General features: G+C 46.2%; 1 protein-coding gene across 12 annotated transcripts in view; it reads right to left on the bottom strand.

The window, feature by feature from the left end:
* foxp1b (forkhead box P1b) overlaps window positions 1-16,140 on the bottom strand; it is a 118,759-nt gene that overhangs the window by 22,567 nt on the left and 80,052 nt on the right. For 7 of the 12 annotated variants that reach the window (XR_002169381.1, XM_019879393.1, XM_019879392.1 and 4 more), the window contains 3 exons: window positions 7,713-7,850; window positions 7,480-7,569; window positions 4,767-4,917 (listed from right to left, as the gene is read on the bottom strand). Coding sequence is in view for 11 of the 12 variants with exons in the window: in XM_019879393.1 (XP_019734952.1) it covers window positions 4,767-4,917; window positions 7,480-7,569; window positions 7,713-7,850 (379 nt within the window). In the remaining variant the exon portion in view is untranslated. Of the gene's footprint in view, window positions 1-4,766; window positions 4,918-7,479; window positions 7,570-7,712; window positions 7,851-12,877; window positions 12,902-13,411; window positions 13,559-16,140 lie in introns of those variants that run through there. The other 5 variants (XM_019879395.1, XM_019879397.1, XM_019879388.1 and 2 more) reach the window with 5 other exon arrangements.

Below are 16,140 nucleotides of genomic sequence, written 5' to 3'. Positions count from 1 at the left end.
ATCAGCGTGCTCCTTTCAAGCACCAAATTGTAAGACACTGTATGCAAAATGCTCGGTCTTCATTTATTCCTGTTGTGGAAAAAAAAAAATAAATGTGAAGATCTCGGTGCGATCAGCAAAAATATTTTTCATTTGATAAGCTACTAAAGATTTTAATTATGCCGGTAATGGAGAACATTGGCCTAATGAGGCGGAGGACTCCGGAGAGACGCAAGGGCTAAGAAGTGTGAAATGAGTCTGATAGGATTGCTCTAAATTCACACAAGATCGTTTGCATATCAAAGAGCAGGAAATGATTGCAGGACATATCAATAACCTTTCCACGTTCCAAGGAGCGTCTTTCCACATTCAAATATTTCGCTCGCTCTTCTTCTGCTTGCGTGTGTTTTCCCCGACTGCCTTCAACGCCTTGCTGAGTTCTAATCCGAGTGCGCGCCCATGACAGGCAAAACAGGCTCCATATTGCCGCCTGTGTTTTAGCATGCAAATCCCCCGCTCGCCCATTTACAATTACGCCACTAAATGTTCCATTGAGCTTTTCCTGTCATAAAAACAGACCGTGAGGCAAAAGTTCTTCCTTTTTATCCTCTTTTTGAGAAGGTCACCGGTGATGCTTGTGTCCTGCACTGAGACAGCAGGACCGATCATCCCCCCCGCCCCCACTCGGTGCCCGGTGACAGTGGGCGATGTATTTTTAGCCGATGTGCTTGACAGGGCGGCCCACACTGGCTCAATTACCTCGCAGTCCTGGTGACCCCGACACGACTGTTTACTCAGATGAAAGCGCAACGGATGGAGGAGGCTGATGAGAGCGGTAACAGAGTGGGAACAAAGGTCTCACCGGCTCCCAGTCAGCTGGAGAATAGATTCTAAAATTCTGCGACTGCTCGGTAAATTGCTTAATGGTTTGGGTCCTGATTACATTAATGGATTAAATACAAACCCGGTCGGGCTCGGAGAGTTGCCCACTTGGGCCAAATAGTGCAGCCCAGAGTTCAAAGTAAACAAGGTGAAGCTGCATTTAGCGGTTATGCTGCACACGAATGGAACAAGCTGCCAACAGAAGCGATGTCAGTCCAGAGCGCCAATGCTTTTAAATCCAGGTGAAAAACTTGGCTATTTTTCCCCATACCTTTGATTAAGGCCCCCCTAATTTTAAACCCCCCGCCCCCCATATAGTTATTTCTTTATTTTGAAATGTTTCTACAGCGTGTCACCTCAAATGACAATAAAATGCCATGACACAAATTTCTCTGAGCACGTTATCCTTTATGGTTGAACAATGGAGTTGCTTTTGCAGATGTCTCCATCTGATTACAGCAGCACAAAACGACACTGATCCGTAAAATCCTCTTTCTTGGTCCGGCAGTTTGCCCGCTTTTCAAATGCCGGATTGGTTTATCTTTCCCCTTTTCATTTTTCAACACAACCATTCGGCTCATTACGATGGGGAAATACAGACAAGCGCGTAAAAAATGTATGTCGTTGGGACACGTGATTGATCACCGGCCTCCCAACGCAATTTGAGCCCGGCAGGTAGCTCCGGCACGGAGACGGGCCGGGCACTTCAACCTCCTCGCGTCCTTGTCCCCCTGTACCCAGGTGACCATGTTCGAGCAAGCAGAAAGTTGATTTAAGGTTCATAATGACATCAGTTGCAGGCCATCATCCTGGAAATAAAAAATGGCCCCCAGTGCTCGAGACTCTTTAAAGCGGGCTGTTACTCCTCGCTCACAGTGCCGGTGTCACGGGGCGGGGGGGTGGAGGGACAGTGACATTGCTATTAGTTTATTGTTCCGTCAGGCTGGGACCTGACTGCACCCCTGTTTATGTTGCAGTAATCACTGGCCTGCTGATATGCACCCCTACGCCTGAAATATGTCCTGCTTCTTGCTGCAGGAACTATTACCGCTAACCTACGGCCGGATGGATCAATCACTGACAGGTCGGCCGCGTTCCCCACTGCTGTCCCTGATGTGCCGCTGTTCTGTAGGCACTTGGTGGCTGGCCACGTTCTTTGCTTTCATATTATCGGCAAATTTGTCTTGTCACCGTCCCGCTGGCCTCTCGGAGACAACTTTAATGATGTTGCGCGGCAACGTGGCCCTCCTTGCCGCTCACCCTCAAAGGGGCACGGGGGCCATTTTCGCCACAGCGTGCAGAGGCGGTGTGTGCGCTTTGCATTTAAATGAAAACACATCCTCGAGGCTGCAGCCACGTGAGCGCAAAAAACAACCGGCGACTCTCTTATCGGGTCAAGAGGACGGCGTGTGTGAAAACGTGTGAGCATGTGGTGGCGGAGAGAGGTGGGGGCAGGGGGGAGGCTTATATCCTCCCGAGCAAATTGTTATAATTTATAACAGATATCGTCTAACTGCTTCCAGGACTTTGAACATTAATGTCAAAAGAATTTACGGCAACAGAAAACGATAATACGAAGGATTCAATCCCAAATTGTCTTTGACTCAAATTTGTTATCTTACAGGCTTACACAAAATTTCAACAGCCAACTGGAAAGCATTAATTATATCGTCTTAGAATTATTACTCCCATTTATTTTAGGAAACTGATGATGCATAGAAGTAATCCAAAACACATTATGCTCAACAAAAGCTTTAACCCTGTTTTGTCTCCCTTTTTTGTTGTTGTGGTGGTGTGGCGTGCGAGTTAATTCCCAACTTATTTATAAACTGGCCAAGTGCTCAATTAAAGTGAGTTATTATGTGCTGGATTATTGGACCCAACTGACGCAAGAAAGAAATTGTGTAATTCAACATATGCACCATTTACATTGAGTTATTTATTATTATCGTTTGTTGTTTTTTTTTTTTTGTTTTTACATTTTGAGGACCGTACATGTCTCCGATTGGACAATTTGGACTGTACTCAAGAACCTTGGTGACTGGTTGCATAATCTAAAGCGTTCTAATCATCTCCGGCACACATTTATTACATTGGCTATGCCGGCGAAGAGAAAGAAAATAGCAAATATTTGTACTTGCTATCTCTTTCAATGACATTTTATTTTGTTTGCCACTTTCCTGCATCATCTATTGACACCCCACCCCACCCCTCCAACTTCTGCTAAACGTTCAGAGACAATCGCTCTGAGGCAATGGCCTCAGAATTTGAACAGGGGTTTGAATAGTTTGGGCCAATGAACGGTTCTTATCAAAAGCGAATAGCTAGACTAAATCATTGTATTAACAGCAAGATGTTAAAATGAGCAAAAGAGGAGTAAGACGGCCGTGCCAATTTATTACGCCCGAGTTTGAATCCATGATCACTGGAGCTCAGATAGAGCGGATCAAGTCATCACTTGCGAGGACGCGGCGCTAAACGCGAGGCGAATATCGTAGATTAGATCACAGCACCGTAGGCCGAGCCCACTGATGCGTGAACGAGTTAAGCGATGTGGAAAACAGAAAGGTCATCAATAACTTCAAACAGTCAAGCAGAAAACGCGTTGAATAGGAAGAAGACAAACGGGGGAGCTCAAACGACTAGCTTAAGTCGTGTAGCAGCTGTCGGAGACACGGAGCAGACCGTCGATGGATCGCGAGGACAAACAGTTGAGCCGGGCAAAAAAGAATCACCTCGGACAACAGATCCGACTTATTTTTTAATTAACGGGAAGAATAGCGGAAATTGGAAATGTGAAAGGAGCAAAAAATAGCAACTCCGGTCATGAATAAAAATGTGAGGGTGTTATGACACACTTTGCACGGAGAGTAAAATCAAAGACGGGCTTGACAATCATTTTTAAGGTAAAATATAAGCAAGTCCATATTTTAATCACCGTGCCGACTTTGAGGGAATTTGAAATACAAATACAAATGAAGTACACGGCCACACCCACACCCACACCCACACTCCCACACACACGGCCAGCAAGTGTGCATGGCAATCGCTGATGTGATGATGACACAGTCTAAACAGGATGGGACTGTTGCGAAAGCTCCCGCAAAGTACAGTATCTGCCCCTATCAGCCATATAACGCTTTACTCAAAGGGCGTGTGTTTGTTTGCCAGACATCTGACACAAAGCAATTCGGCAAAGCACACTCAACACGGCGGCGCTCCACGCCTGTGCCCGCGGCAATTGCCTGCGAGCGGATGAGTGATTCCATACCCAGTCCAAACAATAACAGCACTGTACAAACGTGTTTGTGTGTGCCTATTACCTAAGCACCTCTGAACCCTCCTGTTTTTAATCACCCTTATCTTGTTATTTCAAAACTGTTTGTCTTAGCTGGGAATGAATAGTGAATGTCATGTTCTGAAAGCCTTACGACAGTGTCTTTTGTCGCAAGGCGACCGCTCCTTAACAAATAGGAAAAGAATAAATAAAGACACAAACTTGTTGGCCAAACAGACGTACTGGCTCCCGGACAAGCAAACATACTGACACTTGATGAATGATAAATCCAACCTCGCCAAAGTTCTTTGCAACGCAGCTTCTTGGAGTCACCCTTGGATATGGCTTGCTAAAGCTCATTAGCTTCCCTCCTTAATTTTATATATTTATGTTTATCTATCTATCTATATCTATATCTATCTATAGATATAGATAGATATAGATATATAGATATATAAATATATATCTATATATATTTTTATACACACACATGCACGCACGCACGCACGCACACGCACACAGACAACCAATACAACGCTCAACCCTAAATGTCTTTTTTTAAATCCCAAGTGCGGCATCGCCGCATCGGATGCTATTTTAATCCATTGTCGTGCTAAGCAGTACTGACCGTGCGCGAGCGACTGCAGCGGCAGGCCCGTTTGTCCGGGCTGAATGGTGAGCAGCCCTTGGCGCTGAAGATTGAGCAGATGTTGCTGCTGGACCTGCTGGACCTGGAGGAGCTGCTGCTGGAAGGCCAACTGCTGCGCTGACACCTGCTGCTGAAAACACAGGCAGACTTTTTTCAAAACGCAGCCCAAGAGTCAGTGTGCATACTCCAAGCCGTTTTTCATGTACAACGCTGCCTTAGGTGACCACGGGAGAGGAACAAAAAGAAAACACTTTGAATGTATCTGTGAAAATGTAACCGGTCTGGTAAAAGTATCGTGTGACTGTCGAGCAAAGTCCTCCTATGTTCAAATTTGGCCAATATCTTCTTTTTCCACAAGTTTACACTTTTGGTCAGTCCCCACGTGGGTATTTTTTTTAACAAATTATTGTCCAATCAGAAGTGTTGAATATGGTTTGACTGGTTTTGGTGGTGAGTAAAAAAGTTACATGTGAAACCGAGATCAATAAAATGGAGAGGAAGTCCAAGTTATACAAAAAAAAAAAAGTTCTCATATGCCCCATCTCTTTTGAGTTGCACAAAAATACGAATGAAAATGATTATGAATTGCCGAGCCTGAGAGCAAGTGGGAAGAAAGAAAGGGTCCAGTAAAAGCTGTGGTACTGCACCCACTTAGCTAACAAAGTGCGAGGTCTTTGCACTTTCTTTACGTCTCACAACTGAGTGCATACAAACAAAAATAAAGTCTTGGAGCTCAGCAGCTGCCAGACGGCAGCTCCAAAATAAAGGCCTGATACGTCGAATGTGGAAAGGGCGTCAAGCCCCTTCTGACCCACCACCTTTTGGACTTGGGACAAGTTTGGGTAAAAAGACGTCAAAGTGCCAACAGTCAAGAACAGGAGCCACGGATGAAATGTGCCATCTGATCCCAAAGATGAGACGAGAAAGACATGACAAGGGTCCCGCAGCGGGTTCGGGGATACGGACGGACTGCGTTTTTTTTTTCTATGATCCGCGCGATGAATTGAAAGAAGTTTCCGGCTTCTTTACTGGTTTGCCGTCTGCTACTTCCTCACTGACAGTCGGATGCAAAGAATCGTGCTACGGGGGTGGCAGTTCACAGGGAACGACGCCTTTCATCAAAACTCTTAATAAATAGAAGTTGGCTTTTCTGAAAAAAAAAAAAAGAGAGAGAGAGAAGGAAACACTGAGTATTGCAAATTAATTTAACTCTCCCCTCCTTGCATGTTTTATCTTCTGGTCCGGGGGTGGGGGTGGGGGGGGTGCTCCTGTGCACTCCCAGCGTGCAGACACATAAAAACCACCCGAAGCAACAGACCAAATAAGAGGTTAACAAGAAGTGGCAGAAGGGAGCGAAAAATATAGTCCCCGACAAATGATAAAGAGTGGCGGTGGCAGGCCTTTATTGTGGAGCTTCAAATATAAAGTTAAAGAGCTTTGAAAAACGAAATTTTCATGTCTTTAAAATAAAACAGGGGGGCACAAAGCAACAACAGGGGGTTATTGTCTGCCAGCCACTAGGGAGTCACAGCATCATTCTTATTCTGTCTTTTGATGGCTTCTAGAAATGCCACTGGAGAAAAAAAGAGAGAGAAAGAGAGAGGCAGCAGAGAGGGGAAGCCTCACGGGGTCGCATCTATTTCCTGTGATCATACATAATATGCTTCAAAAGTTTTTCTTTTTTTTTCTGCCGTCTTCTATTCTGGCGCTCCATTCAACTGATCAATTGGCCCTCCTTGGCTCCTCCACCCCTTTCTTTTTGTCTCACTTGCTCCTCTTGTGTTTACATCAGATGCGACTTAGTGACAGGCCCTATCTGAGGCCGAGGAGCCGCGCTGTCATGTTGATTTATGGGCGCATCGCGCCACAACTTGTCCAAACTGAAGCCCACAGTTCATTAATTAGGGAGCTTTGACTTTGAAGCCGCGAGCTTTGACAGCACGCGGGCCTGCGCGCGCACGTGCCCGCTTTTAACACGGGCTCCCTTTTCCGAGTTTCCTCTCCCCTGCAAACACTCAACTCGATGGGGACGAGTGAAAATTCCCTGATTGTCTTTGAACCTTTTCTGACCGCGCAATCATTTGCTTTGTCCGTCGCGATGCCTGTATCTGCCAATCATTAGCACGCATTAAGCTGCTGCCTACGAGCGTGCCCCGCTGTACTGGCGGGGAGCAGAAGAGTGCAAACGAAAAAGAGGGGGGGGGGAATAAAAACCTCAATGCAGACAACAAAGCTGGGAGCGCTCGCCGCACTGATATCTCACAATTACATGCCTTCTCATCCGCTGCCATTTCCATGTTAATTACCAAGAAAAGCCTCTCAGATTTATCCCACGTTCCTCCCCGCCCTGCCCTTCATTATTTCCTGCACACGACTCTCAGGAGCGCTCATGTCTTTGTTGTGTCGTGCACTTGTTTAGTAAGAATGGAAAGCAAGGAAAATACCAGTCGGGGAAACGAAAAACTTTTCCAAAAGTGCAATCCACCATCACTCAGCCATGAAAGCAGAAAGTTTGACATACTAATCAGAGGCGTGGGCGCACTTGACTCCCCCCCGGCTGCCACCTCCCCTCCCCCTTTCCGTTCTGCTGAAGGCAGATGGGTTTGAGGGAGGGAGCAGGCGCGTCTGCCGCGCTCTCTGTCTGGTCAACGCTTTTCACACTGGCAAGGCCGTTGGAGTGATGTCAGTCTACCTCTTTATTCTGCTTGCTCCCTCCATGCTGCTGGAGGAGCTGGAGGTGGAGCTGTTCCTGCTGCTTCTTGTAGAAATCCTGGAGTTGCTGCTACAAAAAAAACAAAACAAAACAAAACACACACACGGGGAGATGACATGATGTATGGCGAGATTCCTTAAGCGCCAAATATTTGGAGAATTGAAGTTCCACGGAAATTATGATTGGGGTTTCTGTTTTTTTTTTTTTTTTACCTGCTGTAACATGAGGGCCTGCTGCTGCTGGAGAAGAACCTGGAGCTGCTGAGGGCTCAGGACTTGCTGCTGAAGGATCTGCTGCATCTGCTGAGGAGTTATCACTTGAGGTGTCATCATAGCCACTGACGCTGGAACCTGAAAAAAGAAAAACAACCACAGTGAGTTTTCCACAGGATGTCGAGTTGGCCCCCAATCCAAAAGGCACAATGGTGAGATACAGCCAATAAACCCGACGGGCCCCGCCCCCAAAATCAAACTCTGTTTCGCATGGCTCTTTGCTTGTGAGTGGGTGTCATTCTAACAGCCCTCGACAACAATATTTTGCCACTTCACCCCCTCGAAGAGGAAAAGGGGGAACGTAAAGAAGATGACAGCCGCTGATACCGCATGCCCGCAGACTAGATGGCGAACTGCTTTCAGCAACATGCCTTTATCAAGCGCGAGAATGATTCGCATCTCCTGCGATGCTTCTCTGAAGCGTTTGTCATTTTGCAAATGTTCTCCGAGACGCCATACCTGAGGACGCCAGGCAGGACGAGCCGTGTGAGAACATTTCATCAGAGTTGCTGTCAACATTGATCTATTCTTATGACAATATAAAGGGGCCGGAGGAGGAGCCAGGCGGACCAACGCGCGGGCCTCAAACAAACTCTTGAAAGGTGCGAGGGCGCGGCTCTTCAAAGCCACTGATTTGTTGTGACACTCAAAAGGCCCCGCAGATGTCGGGGTGCCTTAATTGCTCCCATATCACGGGAAAGTCGGCATCTATCCGCATGCTACTAAAAAGGCCTTTCCTTGACAACGGCATAAAGGAATTGTATTTTCTTAGATTTTTTTTTTTTTTTTTAACCGTACGCGATCGTGTTTGCCATCTAGAAATGATTCCCATTTAAATGTCAGGCCAGCTAACATCTAACAGACAAGGTCACTCAAATGTTACGGGAAACAAGATCATATCATTTGCAATTTTTCGTCGGTTTCCGAAGGCAAAACACCGATTTCTTTTTGCCCGCTGAAACAAGACTGCGAGAATAAATGAGACCAAATGAGGAAGACAGCGGCAGGCGGGAGTGAGATCCCGCTCTTTCTTGGCCAGTGAGCTGTGTTTGTCAAGCCTCAAGCCCTCGAATGAGATCCAGCGTAAATGCCGGACTCACACGTCCCCTTTTCGTATTTTCAGCCGTGGCGGCGAGGAGGAAAACGCGAGATGAATCCCCCACCTCCTCATTGGATCTGAGGCAGTGAGTGTATCTTGAGTTTTACACACGACTTGCCCGGTCATCTGCATAGACACCCCTCCCTCCCCCCTACCCCCCACCCCCTCTTCTAATTCTCTAATTTCACAGTCATTTTCTTACAAGGTCTTTTTTTTTCTCTTGGCACCACTAATTTTTACGAGCTATTCTGAAGGTCAAGCAGGCGGCCCAGTTTTTTTCGAACCGTGCAAATGTTAAACGTCATGTGGAGTGAATGTCATTGATATGCGTTCCCCTCTTCATGCATTTTAGAATTTCATGAACAATGTGCGCATTCTTGTCACAAACGCTAAAAGGGTGTCTTCTCACACATGAGGATGACACAAAAACGCTTTGAATGGCGGGAAAGTGAGCGCACGTGCCACACGATCCGGTTTTTACACACGGGCCCCTCTTGAGCGGCATCTGCCAACGTCATCCAGAATGACACGGAGAGCTTGCAGAATTCTCTGCGCCTTGTTTTACATCTCGCTGTGACATGATGCAAATATTTTCGCTTGCTGTGAGCAACAGCCTATGACAGCCTCCCCGTGTGTTCCCTATTTATGACCTAAACACGACTGAGGTCATGAGCGGCTTGAGGGGTCGTACACTTCTTAACCTATCGATCAATGGAACGGCTACCGTTTAATGCTGTGCCGGAGGTTTTGAAAATCTGCCTGAAACGGGACGCTACCGAGAGGGAGGGCAGGAGGGAGCACTTAAAAAAAAAATATATATTTAATAATTGGCCTGGCCAAATTCTGTATCATTTCCATTTCACGCAAACGCAAGATGCCAGTTGCCATTTGTAATACTCCCATCCACACTGGCACCGGGCTAATCACAGAAAGGGCTCCAACGAGCCCAGCCGTAATCGACTCGGGAATACGAGAGTGTTGGGGACATTCTGAGGATGCCAGAAATAGCTGCCGCTTATGAATTTCACAAAGGTGCGGCACTCTCCAGGTGCCTGCCATAAATAAACGTCCAAACCTTAAACATTCTTGCACAGCTGCAGACTGACAGGAGCAAAAACATCCACGTACACGTTTCTACGCACGTCCAATTTCCCAAGATAACGTCACATGATTAAAATGGAGAAAATAGGTAAGATTGACATCGATGGTCAAAACGTTTCATAGCACCCCATTTTATGTGCCCCTATTTCTCTTGGACTTTGCCACACAACAAAAAAATCCAAATCCCAAATGTAAAACATCGACAGGGGCCGGGGACTGCAAGGAAACGGAGATGATTCCGAGACCGAGACCCTCCCTCCAGTCACAAGTGAGAGGTCAACGACTGCTAGTGCAAAGGAGTAGAGGAGAACGTGGGTGGGGGGGCAAAAACAAAAACTTTTTTTTTTTTTTTTTTTTGTCAACACACACAGGAAAATTAGAGGATCAAAAATGAAAGACAGGGAACGGCCCAGCTCAAGTATTTCCCTTTTTCGTTTGGCTCAGCGTGGAAACTTGCAAATTCGACTCTGAATCTCCTGCACTGAAAGATGTCAGAAACTAATATTTAAGATTAGTGCACGAGAGTATTTTTAATCTGAATTAAACTATATTCATTTGCAACCCCAGAAAAAAAAAACATAAAAAAAGAAAAAAAATGTCTACAAATACAACAATAGAGATGATGAAACACGATAAAACACAAAAAAGGAACAGCAATGCTAATACTTTTTAAGCCAGCCCAGAAAATGGTTGACGGTGCAGATAAATGGGATCACAGACTTATTTGGTTTGTCATTAAATGAGCAACTGTGAGAAGGATTTGGGGCTTCGCAGCAACTGCATCCAACGGGATTTTGACTCACTTCATTCGACAGTTTTTTTTTTTCCCTGCCGGCCCCACCGTTAGACTTAAACAAACAAACTGCTCAGCAAAGCGGGTGAGCTCATCCCAACAACAGCTGGGCAGTGTGCCTCACCCTGGTTCTCGGCACTACTCATCTACTCATGACGGTGCCCCCCCACTCCTCCCACACACACACACACACTATGAAAATGTCAATTTAAGATGCGTTGTAAAAACTCGATAAACACTCCTGTAATCTAAAATAACAAGAATTCAGTTTAACAACGCACACGTTGAAGTTGTATTTGCTTACTGCAGGGACAGGGAGACTGATTCAATAATAAAATCACAAATGGATTAATGGAGACATACAAAAACGTGTACTTCATTTCATTTTCCCCCGTTTGGACGTAAAATGTCAAGTGACTCGATTAAAATGTCGGCCAAAACTCCTCCCACGTTTATAGTCCGCAACCCGATAAGATTCACAACATGGACGCCGTCTTCCAAAGTACCCAACTCTCATCCATTCGATCCCTATTGTTGGATTTGATCTTTTACCGACAATGTTGCACAACCATTGGGCGTGAAGTGCGCGCGTCTCGTCTTTGGTGAAGCGGCTCTACGCGGTGATGCAACGGCACGCCTTTCGGACGCATTATTTGAGTCAATTGAGATTTAATTAAGATCGCAGCCAATGAATCCCTTTCAAATGAAACTCGAGTCAAAAGACAATGGTTGACATCCTTGCGCTGATTGTTTATGTCATCCAGCCAAGAACGCCTAATCCATGTTTCCATGACGGCAGACAAGAAGAACACAAATCGTGCCGCTTCTCAACTCTTTCATGTTGAACGGCTTGTATTCACTAGTGCGTTGGTGGAATTCAGAGAAACGGCGCAAAAACGGTCACTGGGAGGTGCGACTTGTCAATAACGCCGCCATCCTCCACATTCTTTGAATTATTCAAGGCGGGTGGTGAAAAAGTTCACCCCCGTGCGCTGAGCGTTCAGCGACGATGTCTAACCTTTACATCACGAAGCAACTCGAGGGGGAAAAAAAAATCATCCCGCCGAAGAGTGAGAAGCATGCGCTCGAAGCAGTAGCGACATTAAAAGACAGAATGAAAGCTGCTTTTTTTCCCTTTTTTTTTTTTTTTTTTTTTTGAAGTTGCTACACATTTCTGTGCGAGGGGATCAAAGGAAGCGCAACAAGGAGCAGCTGGCGGTACACGCGTTTGCTCAACGAGTCCCCCGCCTCGGCTCTTCTGTTCTGCCCGCTTGCTTGCTCGCTCCGCCGCAAAGCAAAGGCCACGTTTGAAAAGGCTATCCCGGCAAGCTGGGGGACTCTGGGCCGAATCTGTTGGCCAATGTTGCAGTTAAGAAATGACAGGTGCCGGCCGCCCCTCTTCTTGACAGGCCACTGCGCAAATAACGCCCCTGCCTGAAAGGGCTAATGCACAACTAATGAACAATAAATCAACTTTGATTACAAACTGTCAGTCCAATCAGCACGCACTCCGGCTCTCCCAAAGTGCACGTCTCGGCGCAGCTGCACGGCTGCACGGCGTTGCCCAGTTGGTTTTCCCGTCTGCCCGACCGGCTCGCAATCTGCTCGACTGTTCTTCACTTTTCCACCGACCCGCTTCCTGACCACTGATGTGAATGCTTAAATATGCATACGAAATGGATAAAACTTCCAAACTTGAAGTCTTCAAATAATCAGGATCAGAATGTTATGCAATTTAGCAAGACTTTAAAAAAATAAATAAAATTAATCCCAATACTCATACGACACAACTTTGACCACACTATTCAGGAAGAGCAGAGTGACGGTGAGCCTCAAATATATTTTGTAGTGATTACGCTAAATATCAACGATATCAAAAATTAATTTAATTCGCAGTCAACCGAACAGGTAGCGCCTGCCCAATGATCATTAAGTTATGACAAAATTGACAGCAGGCAAAAAAAAAAAAAAAAAAGGCATTTGGAATATCCTGCTTGGGCACAGCAACAAACAAAAACAAAAAAAAAAAAACAAAACAAAACGGCACCAATGAAAGACTTTTCTTCAAAACAGTCACAACAGCAATTATCGAAGAGACAGCAAATCTGTCACCTGCGTTCTGGGAATTGTCCAAAATTAAAACATCATAGGGAGCCGCTGCACATCTGGTTGAACTGGTTAGCCGACTGTCAGAAAAGTAAACATGACAAAAGGAGAACCAAAAAAATAAAAATAAAAATTCCACTCTAAATTACTCGTAAGGAGGTCAGTACTTGAGACTGTTTCCTACACCTCAGACAAGCAAGCAGACTTTACCACCAAGAAAAAGTTGACTACTCAAAACAAGCCCACGGATATCCGAGACGGACACAGCCAAATACAGATAACCGCGTTCAAGACCCGTGTTTTGGCTTCTCCTGTCAACAAGCATGTGCAGAGTGTCTTCTCAGCAAAGTTGTCAATTCTTGAACGCCGCAACTCTCATGTCAATGTTGCATGACACAATTAACCCATGAGAATACACGGAACATCAATAACAAGCGGACGCTGCGCTCCCTTTCGTATTCTGCCCGGGTCCAATGAAATTGTCAAGTTTCTAAGCAACAACAGCTCGCCATATCAAAGAACTCAATCATATTGACAAACCTGACAAACTCCATTTAGCTGGCAGGGTAAACAGAAAGCCGGGCCACGCGGTGTGGAGTGAAGCAGAGCGGAGAACACAGCAGCCACGGAGAGAGAGAGAGAGACACTGAGAGAGAGAGAGAGAGAGAGAGAGAGAGAGAGAGAGAGAGAGAGAGAGCGAGAGAGAGAGAGAGAGAGAGACACACACACACACACACACACAGGGGGGGAGAGAGAGAGAGAGAGAGAGAGAGAGAGAGAGAAACACACACACAAACACACACAGTGGGGGAGAGAGAGAGAGAGAGAGACAGAGGGGGAGGTAGGGAGAGGCAGCGGCAACGCAGGCAGGCGGAGAACAAGCTCTGTTGTGCTGTAGCGTCTCCAACCTTCTTCAGAATACAGACGGATTGCACGCGCAAGGTTACTCCCTGGCTGACAAGATACAAAACTACCCAATCAACCACACCCTGCTCCACCAATCACAAGCATCCCTCTAAACATAATCAATTCAAATGGGGCCGCACAATGGGAAGCCGCAGGCTGAGCTGCAGGTGAACCCGAGGCTTTGTGTACAGGGAAAGGGCGGGGGGGAGGTCCTTTAAAATAAAAAAAAAAAAAAAAAGGGACCAGTTGACCCCTTGACCTCTGCTGGGACTCTGGCCGTGCTCTTTAAACAATGGAAGCCCATAGGCAAGAGGCCCTTTAATGAAACAACAGATATGTAAACACTGCTATCCAGCGGAAAGAAAGACAAGTTGCCAAGCTTTCAGCCCCTTTATTGTTCTGCTCAGTGGAAAGGTTTATAGTGCCAGGACAAAAGACGCAGCCCGACAACAAACGAGTAAACAACTCTGATACTACCTTGTTGACACTTTTCCTCAGTTTCCCATGCGGCGCTTTTACCAACTTCAGAGCTCCAATCAGTTTGGCAGCCCACCTTTAAAGCTGAGGAGTATCACAGCAGGAAATGATTGAGTGTGTTTGGTCACAAACATCAACATGAACATGAAGGTTTCCTTTTTACCAAAACAACTAACAAACTTCTAGCAACTTCAATAAAAAAAAATAAAACATAAAATAAACTAAAAAAAAAGGAGAGCCATAGATGCCAGGCATCCCAATGAGAGCAATTATTGTCGTGACGTCACACTATTGACACCCCCCCCCCCCACACACACACACACACACACAAAGTGCACTCACTGAGCAGCCAAGACATGAGAAGAAAATCGAACTCTGCCACCTACTGGAGAGTGGGCAGAACTGCCCAAGGGGGGCGAGAACAGCAGGAGGTTTGAAAGCATGTCTTCTGCGCTCTAACTTTTGTTTTTCACAGAGCAATCTGACTTGAAGCATGTTATTACTCATTCGGGAGTACATCAATACCTAATGAAAGGTGGCGAGTTGCCACTAAAAGCGATTTCAGCGGCAATAATAAAATAAATCAATTCAACAGAAAATACGAGGGAAGATTAGCACCTCCACTTTGTGAATTATTGTGACAATAAACAGCCAGTTTTGACACGTCGCATATCAACAAGCTTTAAAGCCTTGGCCAAGGATGAAGGAATGTTCGCGGGATGCGGTCCAGTCCGCAAACACACCGGTAAAATAAACAGAGCTAAACACGGCATCAGCCTGACAAGCCACTGCTCTCGTCGGCTAATAACTAACAATGAGCTCAGCTAAGCTGGCCTGGCCCGTATAAATTATTGACTGGGACACCTCCAGTGTGTTCAAAGTGACAATTCCGATATATGTCATCCTGAATAATTAAACGCCGGAGAAGGTGCTTTTTTATTTTGTATCCAAGACAGCTCACAGAGAATGACGGGCATGTGCACGCAGCCGCTGTGCGCGCGCTCTCAAAAACGCGCACACGGCCGCTGCACTCTCCTTCCTCGGCATTCTCCCTGGGGTGGCATGTCGCCGTATTCTCAATAAAACACCTTCTTAGCAGTAATAGGCCACTGTTCTCATTTCAACACTCCCAGCGGCCTTGTGATAAATTTAGCAGACGCGCAGTTCAAGCGTCCCCTCTCACACGCAGTCTTTCTCATCCGTTGCCTCTGTGCCAGCGCCATGTAAAATAATTACACTTTTGTGTCCATGTGATGCACGGTATATAGATTTTATTTCCCTGCGCGCGGCGAAACATCAGTAACCTTGAGCCTTGGACTGCATCCTCGCTGATAGTTTTTAGGGAGTAGTGAGTGTTTGTGCCCATGACAGAGTGAATTGCATTATAAAACACTCCCATTTCCTGCTTGAGTTAAAGTGAAAGTGCTGTAATGCCTGGTTAGGCCCAGCCCTGCTCTGCTCCGGCGAAAGAAAACGATACAGCTCCAATTACCAAGCCTTCTCAAAACTCAAATGCAGCCGGGGCCTGAGAGGCAACAGTCCGCCAAGCGGCGCTTTTGTGTTGTTTGTACGAGTGCTACTGAAGGAAATTAGCAACACAAAAAAATGCAACGCAGTCGTGGACTCGGCATTGGGAAGGACAACCGTGTGCATAAAGCGGACAAATATTTGTCTACTCACGGAGATAGCAACGGTTACTCGATATGTGTCCAAAGTCGGTCCTCGAGGACCGCTCACCTGACTGTTTGGGATGTGCCCCTCCCGCAAAGCACCTCAAATGATCAGGATCGTTTTCAGGCTTGTTCAGAGCTTGCTGATGAGCTGATCACTTGAATCAGGCGTGTTGCAGGAGGGACGCATCGCAAACAGCGGCCCTTGAGGAGGAT

This window comes from Hippocampus comes, unplaced genomic scaffold (assembly GCF_001891065.2).
Source record: "Hippocampus comes isolate QL1 unplaced genomic scaffold, H_comes_QL1_v1.1 scaffold44, whole genome shotgun sequence".
Lineage (NCBI taxonomy): Eukaryota > Metazoa > Chordata > Actinopteri > Syngnathiformes > Syngnathidae > Hippocampus > Hippocampus comes.
Note: the sequence above shows the minus strand (reverse complement) of the source record. Positions and strands in the feature narration are given on the sequence as shown.